At 41.8% G+C, this 12390-nt stretch overlaps 1 protein-coding gene across 1 annotated transcript in view; it reads right to left on the reverse strand.

Annotated features, from left to right (window-relative positions):
• The window catches only part of LOC135522023 (CSC1-like protein 2), a 93810-nt gene that overhangs the window by 19431 nt on the left and 61989 nt on the right, over positions 1-12390 (reverse strand). The window contains exons 15-16 of the mRNA XM_064947899.1: positions 9293-9399; positions 4262-4348 (exon numbers count right to left, since the gene is read on the reverse strand). Coding sequence (XP_064803971.1) covers positions 4262-4348; positions 9293-9399 — 194 coding nt within the window. The remainder of the gene's footprint in view (positions 1-4261; positions 4349-9292; positions 9400-12390) is intronic.

A 12390-nucleotide genomic window follows, 5' to 3' on the forward strand; every position in this document is an offset into this window, starting at 1 on the left:
TTGCATATACTCCAGAATGTTATGAAGAGTGATCAGATGAATTGCAAAGTCCCTCTTTGCCATGCAAATTAACTGAATCCCCCCCAAAAATTTCCACTGCATTTCAATTCTGCCACAAAAGGACCAGCTGACATGTCAGTGATTCTCTCGTTAACACAGGTGTGAGTGTTGACAAGGCTGGAGATCACTCTGTCATGCTGATTGAGTTCCAATAACAGACTGGAAGCTTCAAAAGGAGGGTGGTGCTTGGAATCATTGTTCTTCCTCTGTCAACCATGGTTACCTGCAAGGAAACACGTGCCATCATTGCTTTGCACAAAAAGGGATTTACAGGCAAGGATATTACTGCCAGTAAGATTGCAACTAAATCAACCATTTATCGGATCATCGAGAACTTCAAGGAGAGCGGTTCAATTGTTGTGAAGAAGGCTTCAGGATGCCCAAGAAAGTCCAGCAAGCACCAGGACCGTCTCCTAAAGTTGATTCAGCTGTGGGATCGGGGCACTACCAGTACAGAGCTTGCTCAGGAGTGGCAGCAGGCAGGTGTGAGTGCATCTGCACGCACAGTGAGGCGAAGACTTTTGAAGGATGGCCTGGTGAAAAGGGCAGCAAAGAAGCCACTTCTCTCTAGGAAAAACATCAGGGACAGACTGATATTCTGTAAAAGGTACAGGGATTGGACTGCTGAGGACTGGGGTAAAGTAATTTTCTCTGATGATTCCCCTTTCCGATTGTTTGGGGCATCCGGAAAAAGCTTGTCCGGAGAAGACAAGGTGAGCGCTACCATCAGTCCTGTGTCATGCCAACAGAAAAGCATCCTGAGACCATTCATGTGTGGGGTTGCTTCTCAGCCAAGGGAGTGGGCTCACTCACAATTTTCCATGAATAAAGAATGGTACCAACACATCCTCCGAGAGCAACTTCTCCCAACCATCCAGGAACAGTTTGGTGACGAACAATGCCTTTTCCAGCATGATGGAGCACCTTGCCATAAGGCAAAAGTGATAAGTGGCTCGGGGAACAAAACATCAATATTTTGTTCCACTCCCCAGACCTTAATCCCATTGAGAACTTGTGGTCAATCCTCAAGAGGCGGGTGGACAAACAAAACCCCATAATTTCTGACAAACTCCAAGCATTGATTATGCAAGAATGGGCTGGCATCAGTCAGGATGTGGCCCAGAAGTTATTTGACAGCATGCCAGGGAGGATTGGCAGAGGTCTTGAAAAACAGTCAACACCATAAATATTGACTCTTTGCATCAACTTCATGTAATTGTCAATAAAGCCTTTAACACGTATGAAGTGCTTGTAATTATACTTCAGTATTCCATAGTAACAGCTGACATAAATATCTAACGACACTGAAGCAGCAAACTTTGTGGAAATTAATATTCGTGTCATTCTCAAAACTTTTTGCCACGACTGTATTTTAGCACCGTTTCACGCTGCTCTGAGACAAGCATGGGGATGGCCTTGATAAATCAATGAGATTTTTTATTTGTGACTGAATCTCCGTTTGGGTATTGGTTAGCCTCTTGAACCTCTGGGGGCAGTATTTCATTTTTGGATGAAAAACGTTCCCGTTTTAAACAAGATATTTTGTCACGAAAAGATGCTCGACTATGCATATAATTGACAGTTTTGGAAAGAAAACACTGACGTTTCCAAAACTGCAACGATATTATCTGTGAGTGCCACAGAACTGATGCTTGAGGCGAAACCAGGATGGAATTTCAAACAGGAAAAGCCACAGATTTTGAATGCGCTGTGTTCCAATGTCTCCTTATATGGCTGTGAAAGCACAAGGAATGAGCCTTACACTTTCTGTCGTTTCCCCAAGGTGTCTGCAGCATTGTGACGTATTTGTAGGCATATCATTGGAAGATTGACCATAAGAGACTACATTTACCAGGTGTCAGCCTGGTGTCCTCCGTCTAAATTATTGCATAATCTCAAGCTGCATGCACATTTCCATTTGGTTCAGAAGAGAAAGGCAACTGCCACGAATGATTTACCATCGAATAGATATGTGAAAAACACCTTGAGGATTGACTCTAAACAACGTTTGCCATGTTTCTGTCGATATTATGGAGTTAATTTGGAAAAAAGTTTGGCGTTGTAATGACTGAATTTTCTGGGTTTTTTCTTATAATATATTTTTTCTTCCAATATATTTATTTCATTTCATTTTGCGATTTTCAAAAATAGTTAACGTTGCGTTATGGTAATGAGCTTGAGGCTATAATTACGCTCCCGGATACGGGATTGCTCATTGCAAGAGGTTAGACTACAATGAAGGTTTAGAAATGTTATGCCTTTAGTGTAACCTTCATATAACTTGTCAAGTCAGTTAACCTCTTACATCTATGGGGGCACTATTTCATTATTGGATAAAAAAACGTGCCTGTTTTAAGCGCAATATTTTGTCACAAAAAGATGCTCGACTATGCATATAATTGGTAGCTTTCGAAAGAAAACACTGACGTGTCCAGAACTACCAAGATATTTTCTGTGCGTGCCCTAGAACGTGAGCTTCAGGCAAAACCAAGATGAGACGGCATCCAGGAAATGAGCAGGATTTTTGAGGCTCTGTTTTCCATTGTCTCCTTATATGGCTGTGAATGCAAGAGGAGTGAGTCAACCCTTTCTGTCGTTTCCCCAAGGTGTCTGCAGCATTGTGATGTATTTGTAGGCAGATCATTGGAAGATTGACCATAAGAGACCACATTTACCAGGTGTCCGCCCGGTGTCCTGCGCCGAAATTGGTGCGCAAAAGTCAGCTGCCAGTATTTTTCCATGCGATTCAGAGAGGAAAGCAAGCTTCCACGAATGATATATCAATGAAGAGATATGTGAAAAAACACCTTGAGGATTGATTCCAAACAACGTTTGCCATGTTTCGGTCGATATTATGTAGTTAATTCGGAAAAAGTTTTACGTTGTAGGTGACTGAATTTTCGGTTCGTTTCGGTAGCCAGACGCAATGTAGAAAACGGAACGATTTCTCCTACACACAGACGCTTTCAGGAAAAACTGCGCATTTGGTATGTAACTGAGAGTCTCCTCATTGAAAACATCAGAAGCTCTTCAAAGGTAAATGATTTTATTTATTTGGTTATCTGGTTTTTGTGAAAATGTTGCGTGCTAAATGCTACTCAAAATGCTATGCTAGCTTTGCATACTCTTACACAAATTAGTCAATTTCTATGGTTCAAAAGCATATTTTGAAAATCTGAGATGACAGTGTTGTTAAGTAAAGGCTAAGCTTGAGAGCAGACGCATTATTTTCATTTTATTTGCGATTTTCAGAAATCGTTAACGTTGCGTTATGCTAATGAGCCTGAGGCTTTAGTCACGATCCCGGATCCGGGATGGGGAGTTCCAAGAGGTTAAGAACAAATTCTTATTGACAAGGATAGCCTACTCCGCCTACCCCTCCCTCCCTGTCGGGAGTCCCATATACTAAGTTCTTAGAATTTTTTTTTTAAATTCTCAAGTACAGCCACTATTGAAGGCTATAAAATGCTTCTCAAATATGCCCTCTGGTGGTCAAACTAGCACTAACTAGTATTAATGGTAACAGTGGTTGACACAGAATTCTGCAGCACCTTGCATGCTGTGCTGCAGAACGCTGCAACTTTTAAAGGACGAACCACTGTACACGTACAGGTATATTTCAAAGTATTCTATGATGGCATTAAGAAATATAAAAACAGCTTAGGTTTTGGGGTTATTATTGAGATTCTCCGGGACTTTTGTAGACTTTGAAGCCAAAAGTAGCGTTCATGAGGCAAAAGCGGCCCCTGAAAATTGCATACTACGTCACATGTGCAGATATGTTCACCATGTCATTGCGCTTTCTTTCGCTTTGCTGTGTGTGCATCTTCCGAGCTGTCACTCAAATGGCTAAGGGCTGAAGCTCATTGGCAAAACTCGAATTGCTAAGGTGCTGGCCCACATGGGTGAAAATGTATGGAAAATGGCACAACACAGCTTATTGAAAAACAGTCTCATTCAAACTAGGGATTTCGTGGTTAATTAAGGGAAGACAGTAATTCTGCTCATAGATTATGCATGAAGGACTTATTGACACATCCAGCCCAAAGCGGTAGGTTTAAAAAATACTGAGTAGACGTCAAAGTTCCAGAGCATGTCTTGAAGGGATATTCTTAAAAAAGGGGTATTTTACCTTAGTTGAAATAACCAATGACCTGCATGAAATGTTTTGCGCCTTAAAAACAGATAGTTTAACAGGTACCTGCTAAGACCCAGTGAAGGCAGCAAGAGGACCATGAAGATGAGGAAGGTGTAGCACTTGTGCATGGTGGTCCGGTTCTCCCCTGATCTGCACATGAAAATAAAATAGAGAAAAAGGCCAATGTCACTGAAGGAGCTTACATGATGATAATTTCATTTAGTTCATTTAAAAGCTGAATTTCAGTAACACACACAAAAAAACACATTTGAATTAATAAGATGAGATACAACAAATTGTACAAAATTAAAAATGTCTGGGAATTGAGGCAAGAAGGGAGGTAGAATGGTTTGAGCGGTGGAGGGAGGATCTTGGTCACAGTCAGGGAGGTTGGTGGTCATATCAGAGTCAGGTCCGCAGCCATCAGCACACCTCGCTTTCCCTGACATCCTCAGCCTCTCCTTATGGACTCTGTAGGTAGCTACTCCTCTTCACTACTAATTTGTTTCACCCACTTGGATGATGCCCCGGCTGCCGCTGGCGCCAGAAAGCCATTGATAATCATCAGAGTAGTTGTCCTCATCTCTAAAATTATACTAATTGAAGTCTGTGATCTTTAGAAAACCCAAAATCAAGAAAAAAAATTGTGGAAATTATAGGTCAACTGAAAGAAACCCTTTCCATATATTTTGATTCTTCCCCATTGTCAATATCACATCTGCACCAAGAGCTGTTGGAATTAAAGATCTCTCACAACATAACCTAAATAGACACAATGCAGATTTAAAAAAAAAAAATTAATCTCAGAATCAAATCATTTCTGGGTAACAATTAAGTAACTTACTGTGATTGTTTTAAATTAAAATGGTAAAAAAATAAACAAAAATAGCTCATCCGCAGTCACAGACATTCTGAGCAATTATTACAAGATGAGAGGAAAGCATCCACGTGCCTGCATGGAACAATTTTCTCTTATTCAACTTACTGACTCCAAAGCGTGGGGCGCAGGCCACGTAGTCTATTTCTATGCTCACTGAGGCGTGTGCGCTCCGATTACATGCTGACCACACCGCCCGCGTCACATGTGCGAGCGTTGCAAAATAAATGTACACATGAATGTTGTTCAATCATTTAAATCAAACTGCTCAAGTGCGCCAACAAGCATCTGCGTAGCCAGGCGCTAAAATAGAATTTGGTTCTGTTATTTACGAGCTTGCAAGTGTAGCCTCTCCCATCTCCTCATTGGTTTTAGGAGCATATACCACGTGGGTGATTGAAAACCGAACTGAGGTCCACATTCCAGTCGGTGGTGGTAATGCACCTTAAAGTTGGTTGACATCCGCCATTTAAAGTCCAAAGACTGAAGAAGGAGCGATGACGAGAAACTACCCTATTATCAGTGGATTAATTGTCGGAGTAAAAAGAACTTGTGTATTTCAGGTAAAATAACAAGCCAATGTTTATATCCCAGGACAAATTAGCTAGCAACAGCATGGGTAAGGAACAACACATCCTCAACACGGGGGCCCCTCAGGGGTGTGTGCTCAATCCACTCCTGTACTCCCTGTTCACTCATGACTGCATGGCCAGGTACGACTCAAACACCATCCTCAAGTTTACCGACGACAACAGTGGTAGGCCTGGTCAACAATGATGAGACAGCCTATAGGGAGGAGGTCAAAGACCTGGCCATGTGGTGCCAGGACAACAACCTCTCCCTCAATGTGATCAAGATTAAAGAGATGATTGTGGGCTACAGGAAAAGAAGGACAGAGCACGTCCCCATTCTCATCGACGGGGCAGCAGTGGAGCAGGTAGATACGTTCCATGGTGTCCACATCACCAACAAACTATCATGGTCCAAACACACTAAGACAGTCGTGAAGAGGGCATGACAAAGCCTATTCCCCCTCAGGAGACATGGGTCATTGGCATGGGTCCTCAGATCCTCAAAATGTTCTACAGCTGCACCATCAAGAGAATCCTGACTGGTTGCACCACTTCCTGGTATGGCAACTGCTCAGCCTACGACCACAAGGCACTCCAGAGGGTAGTGCATACGGTCCAGTACATCACTGGGGCCAAGCTTCCCGCCATCCAGGACCTCTATACCAGGCGGTGTCAGAGGAAGGCCCTAAAAATTGTCAAAGACTCCAGCCACCCTTAGTCATAGACTGTTCTCTCTGCTACCGCATGGCAAGCGGTACCGGAGCTCCAAGTCTAGGTCCAAAAGGCTTTTTAACAGCTTCTACCCCCAAGCCATAAGACTCCTGAACAGCTAATCAAAGGGCTACCCAGAACCCTCTTTTACGCTGCTGCTACTGTTGGTTTATTATCTATGCATTTACTTTAACTCTACCTACATGTACACTACCGTTCAAAAGTTTGAGGTCACTTAGAAATTTCCTTTAAAAAAAAAAAAAACATTTTTTGTCCATTAAAGTAACATCAAATTGATCTGAAATACAGCGTAGACACTTAATGTTGTAAATGACTATTGTAGCTGGAAACGGCATATTTTTTCAATGGAATATCTACATAGTGTCATGACTGTCCTGATCAGGTCAGGTTACAGGAGACCACAACCCTACAGATTATCTCTCACCCCCAACAGGGGAGGAGAGATCTAGCATATGAAGATGTGGGGGTTTTATGACCCCTCACGCCCATGGTAAATCTTAGGCAACAGACAAAAATTCCTATGGTCCTCTCACTATGGAGAACCAGCCTCAGAACATTAAACATGCAATAAATGGACTTTGGAACAATGGTATCTGTCAGCCACAATGGTGGTAATGACGACAGATGGAATATGAAAATTAATGTCATTTTTGTGTTGTTATTAAAGGTTAAAAGGACAATGTTATTACGAAAACATTGTAACGTTGAGTTTTCCTAGTATATGCTTGATATTTATACATTGTACGTTGTGTGGAAAATGTCCAAAGAGAATGTTTTGATAAAGATGAAATGTGAAGTTAGTTGTCTAAAATTGGATTTGAGTCAAATCTAGACCTTACCTCTGAACTTGGTACGCCCAGAGAATTGCCCTAAAGGCGGTTACGCCCACTTCGGACGCGAGGGTATAAGACATGTGAGTTAAGAATTAACATATCAGAGTAAGTGCAGCCAAGGCCTAAAATGTCAACAAACCCAAAACAAGGTTGAAGACAAAGAAATCTTTTTTCTACACATGCTACGGATGAGTAGCTGTGTCTGAGCGGGTGAATTCAAGCCGGAACACCTGGTCTACACTCCCCATCGAATTGTGGTATCTACGCCGTTTCATTCCTACGCTGTGAGCTCTGAAATACAGAGCTGTCTGTCCTCAGAAGGCCCCTTTCAGAGCAAGGGCGAGGAATTAGACCACTAAGCCAAAAGGACACTGACATCGTGAGGACAACCAGAGAGTTGCGCCGGAGAAGTGTGTCATTGAGAAGCCTAAACAACCCACGTGGATCTTCCCATCTGAGACCTCCAACACGTAATTAAATCATTATATTCTGACCCATAAGAGCAGCAGTTCGGGGCAAGGCTAGGGTTAAAATATGCATAGCTGACAAATGCACCCAAACGTATTTGGGTATGTATATCTCATGTATACATACGTATATGTATAACGTATATCTCATGTACTTTCTTTTTTTCTCAATTTTTCTCTGTCTTTTAAATCCCCATTTTGGGTCACGCGCCATAGTGTGTTGGCCCATTATACTAAGTTCTAATCAATAGCCTAGACTGTGTTGTGCATCTTTTATCATTTTAGCTTTCTAGTAAATAAATAATCAACTAATATTGGTGTGGTACGAACTCATTGGTGGGACCCGGGTTTGTGCAGATTCCCGGATTATGCGACGTTCAGAATGAGACTGTAGAGGAAATTGATTATTTAGTGACTGTTGTAAAATCGATATTCTGATAATCTTTGAGTTAATATGTAAAATAGAAACTCAAAACTAATTTTCCCATGGTGCCCCAGATTAATGAGTTAATAATTGCTTGATTCATTTAATCACGCTGTTAGAAACCTTTAATCATTCGATGAATAACAGTCGTCACATTAACTAATACAACGTCACGACAATAGGCATAGAGGCCCGCCCATTATCTGCAACCATCACTCCTGTGTTCCAATGGCATGTTGTGTTAGTTGATCATTAGAAAACCCTTTTGCAATTATGTGTTATGTTAGCACAACTGAAAACTGTTGTCCTGATTAAAGAAGCATTAAAACTGGCCTTCTTTACACTAGTTGAGTATCTGGAGCATCAGCATTTGTGGTTTCGATTACAGGCTCAAAATTGCCAGAAACAAAGCACTTTCTTCTGAAACTCGTCAGTCTATTCTTGTTCTGAGAAATGAAGGCTATTCCATGTGAGAAATTGCCAAGAAACTGAAGATCTCGTACAACGCTGTGTACTACTCCCTTCACAGAACAGCGGAAACTGGCTCAAACCAGAATAGAAAGAGGAGTGGGAGGCACCGGTGCACAGCTGAGCAAGAGGACAAGTACATTAGTGTCTATTTTGAAAAACAGATACCTCACAAGTCCCCAACTGGCAGCTTCATTAAATAGTACCTGCAAAACACCAGTCTCAACGTCAACAATGGAAATGCGACTCCGGGAAGCTGGCCATCTAGGCAGAGTTAAAGAAAAAGCCATATCTCAGACTGGCCAATAAAAATAAAATAATTAAGATGGGCAAAATGACACTGGACAAAGAAACTCTGCCTAGAAGACCAGCATCCCGGGTTCGCACGCATGTTGATTTTGTCCATCAAAATCCTGCCGTCTAGGGAGTTTTTCCTAGTCTCTGTGCTTCTGCCTCTGCATTGCTTGCTCTTCGGGGGTTTAAGCTGAGTATCTATGAAGCACTTTGCTGATGTAAAATGGCTTTATAAAATACATCTGATTGACTGATAACGCTTAACTCAGTGAAGAACAACTCCAGTCGCCTTCTGTGTGTGACGATTTCTGTTCTTTACACCAAATCAGCAACTCATTTGGACTTGGAAAATCCCTAGGACCACTATGGCCTAACCCTCAGTGCAACTTGCTAACCGTATTGCTAAGGATAGGAAAGTGAACAGTACCTCGTCCAGTGTTTCTCGAAGAAAGCAGAGTAGTAGACGATGGTCGGCAGCAGGGCAGAGAAAGCCCACAGGAGCAAAGTGGGGAAAAACTGGGTGATGATGGGGTTCTGGAGAAAAATGACAAGAGGGAACAGAAGACATACATTTCCTCAATAGTCAACAAAGCCTTGCTCCTCAAAGGCCCTCATATTGAGCTCTGTACCATATAGCTTTAGATTCTGTCCAACTGCAATCTATAACACCATGCTAAGAACAATGACTGAATTCTCACTGAGCAAACTACTAAGGCAGGGCAGGGTATGACTACTAAATTACATCAGAAGCATTGCTGGTTTTGATTCTTACCCTCTAATCAAGGACTGAATTAGACATGAGAAAGCAGGATTGTGTTCATTAAAGGAAGGAAATTAAATGGAAAGGGACTACCTGGAATACACCAATGACAATGATAATTGTCCATTTTCCATTGCAAAACCTTTAAAACGTGTTTTTTCAAACCTCTCCAAGGATACCCAGACATTTCAAAATCTTGTTGTAGCCCTGAAATAGCTCTCACCTAAATCAACAAGTCAAAAATGTGATTGTTGACAGGTTGAATCTGGTTTACTAGCGCTGGAATATATCAAATACATGGAATTGCTGGGGGTTTAAGAACCACTGCCCTAATAAACACAACCCAGATGAACTCAATCAACGCCATTCAATTAACAAACAGGTGGAAAAGAAAACCAGCAGTGATATGGTTTAGGGCTGGAATAAATAGCTTTGTACAAGGGTGTACTAGCAATTTCACAGTGCATCATTTTCTTTCATTATGTCAATGTAGAATCAATGAGACGTTTGTTGACAAAGCCTTTTTTTAAATACATAATTTAAAGGTATTTCAGATTTTATTGAACAGATAGTGGGAGAGAATGACAGTGGCAAAAGATAGAGAAAGATTGTATCAAAGGGCAGTAGGCCAGATTCGAACCCATGCCGATACAGAGGCTGGCAGAGGCTGCTGCAGTGGTTGCTCCACTCAAAGTTTTGCGATTATGCTGTGGGATTTAGAGGTAATTTGTGGTTTAGTACGGCACCCTGGGTCACTACTTCATTGCTCCAGACCAGCGCAAGGGAGAGTTAGAGCACTGATTATGCGTTTGGGTCCCGAGGAGCGACTGTCTCTAAAAATATATATATTTTTGTTAATATTCGTCAGAATTACTTACTAAAACTGTTGTTACACTAAGGTTTTTATTCTAAGAGAAACTGCCGCCCTACAATTAGGGTGTGGAAATGTTAGGATTATTTTGCTCTCACTGTAGTACTGTAGCCTACTCCTGACCGGTCACGCTGTACAGCGCCCGAGTGGCGCAGCGTTCGAAGACACTGCATTGCAGTGCAAACTGCGTTGCTACAGATACTGGTTCAATACCCTTGCTGGCCACAACCGGGAGACCCATGAGGTGATTGTAGGCTTTTGATTTCTCTCCCTCTAAATTTTTTAAATAAATAATTCTAAATAACAAACTGGCTTTTTTTTTTTTACAAATGTTCAAGAATGGCATTTTTCCTTGCTCACTTTACATTTTTGAAAAGGAAATCTACAAAATATTATTATATTTAAAACAAAGCTATTTTTATTATTGTTATTATGAATTAATTTAAAATTTTATTAAAGCCCCTTAGATACATGGGCTTTAACATCTTGGAACTCCCCATCCCGGATCCGGGATCGTGACTAAAGCCTCAGGCTCATTAGCATAACGCAACGTTAACGATTTCTGAAAATCGCAAATAAAATGAAAATAATGCGTCTGCTCTCAAGCTTAGCCTTTTCTTAACAACACTGTCATCTCAGATTTTCAAAATATGCTTTTGAACCATAGAAATTGACTAATTTGTGTAAGAGTATGCAAAGCTAGCATAGCATTTTGAGTAGCATTTAGCACGCAACATTTTCACAAAAACCAGATAACCAAATAAATAAAATCATTTACCTTTGAAGAGCTTCTGATGTTTTCAATGAGGAGACTCTCAGTTACATACCAAATGCGCAGTTTTTCCTGAAAGCGTCTGTGTGTAGGAGAAATCGTTCCGTTTTCTACATTGCGTCTGGCTACCGAAACGAACCGAAAATTCAGTCACCTACAACGTAAAACTTTTTCCGAATTAACTACATAATATCGACCGAAACATGGCAAACGTTGTTTGGAATCAATCCTCAAGGTGTTTTTTCACATATCTCTTCATTGATATGCAGTTCGTGGAAGCTTGCTTTCCTCTCTGTATCCCATGGAAAAATACTGGCAGCTGACTTTTGCGCACCAATTTCGGCGCAGGACACCGGGCGGACACCTGGTAAATGTGGTCTCTTATGGTCAATCTTCCAATGATCTGCCTACAAATACGTCACAATGCTGCAGACACCTTGGGGAAACGACAGAAAGGGCAGGCTCATTCCTCTCGCATTCACAGCCATATAAGGAGACAATGGAAAACAGAGCCTCAAAAATCCTGCTCATTTCCTGGATGCCGTCTCATCTTGGTTTTGCCTAAAGCTCACGTTCTAGGGCACGCACAGAAAATATCTTGGTAGTTCTGGACACGTCAGAGTGTTTTCTTTCGAAAGCTATCAATTATATGCATAGTCGAGCATCTTTTTGTGACAAAATATCTTGTTTAAAACGGGAACGTTTTTCATCCAAAAATGAAATAGCGCCCCCAGAGCATCAACAGGTTAATATAACACAGATATATTGTCAACACTGTTTTTCACAAGCATAACAGGCTGTGAATTCTGCAGACAACGTGTCTAGCAGGACAATGGTCATATTGGTCAATGGGATTGCCTTGCAGTTCTCCAGCTTCATCCACTGTGATAGGCGCACAAGTTTCAAGGCATGAGGGCAGGAAGCATGGGACGGGCCACAGAGCTGCACACAGAAGAGAGCCTAGCCCATGGGTAAGGGAGGAGTAAGGAGGAGGGGGGGTGGACCCCCACCCCGCCCCACTGGGAAGAACAGAGCAACACTAAGGGCCGTTGCATAAATAAAGGCGCTGACTAGGGAAACATTCCTGCTGTTCTTAGTGCCTGTCTGCACGTTCAAACTAAA

This window comes from Oncorhynchus masou, chromosome 4 (genome assembly GCF_036934945.1).
Source record: "Oncorhynchus masou masou isolate Uvic2021 chromosome 4, UVic_Omas_1.1, whole genome shotgun sequence".
Classification (NCBI taxonomy): Eukaryota; Metazoa; Chordata; class Actinopteri; order Salmoniformes; family Salmonidae; genus Oncorhynchus; species Oncorhynchus masou.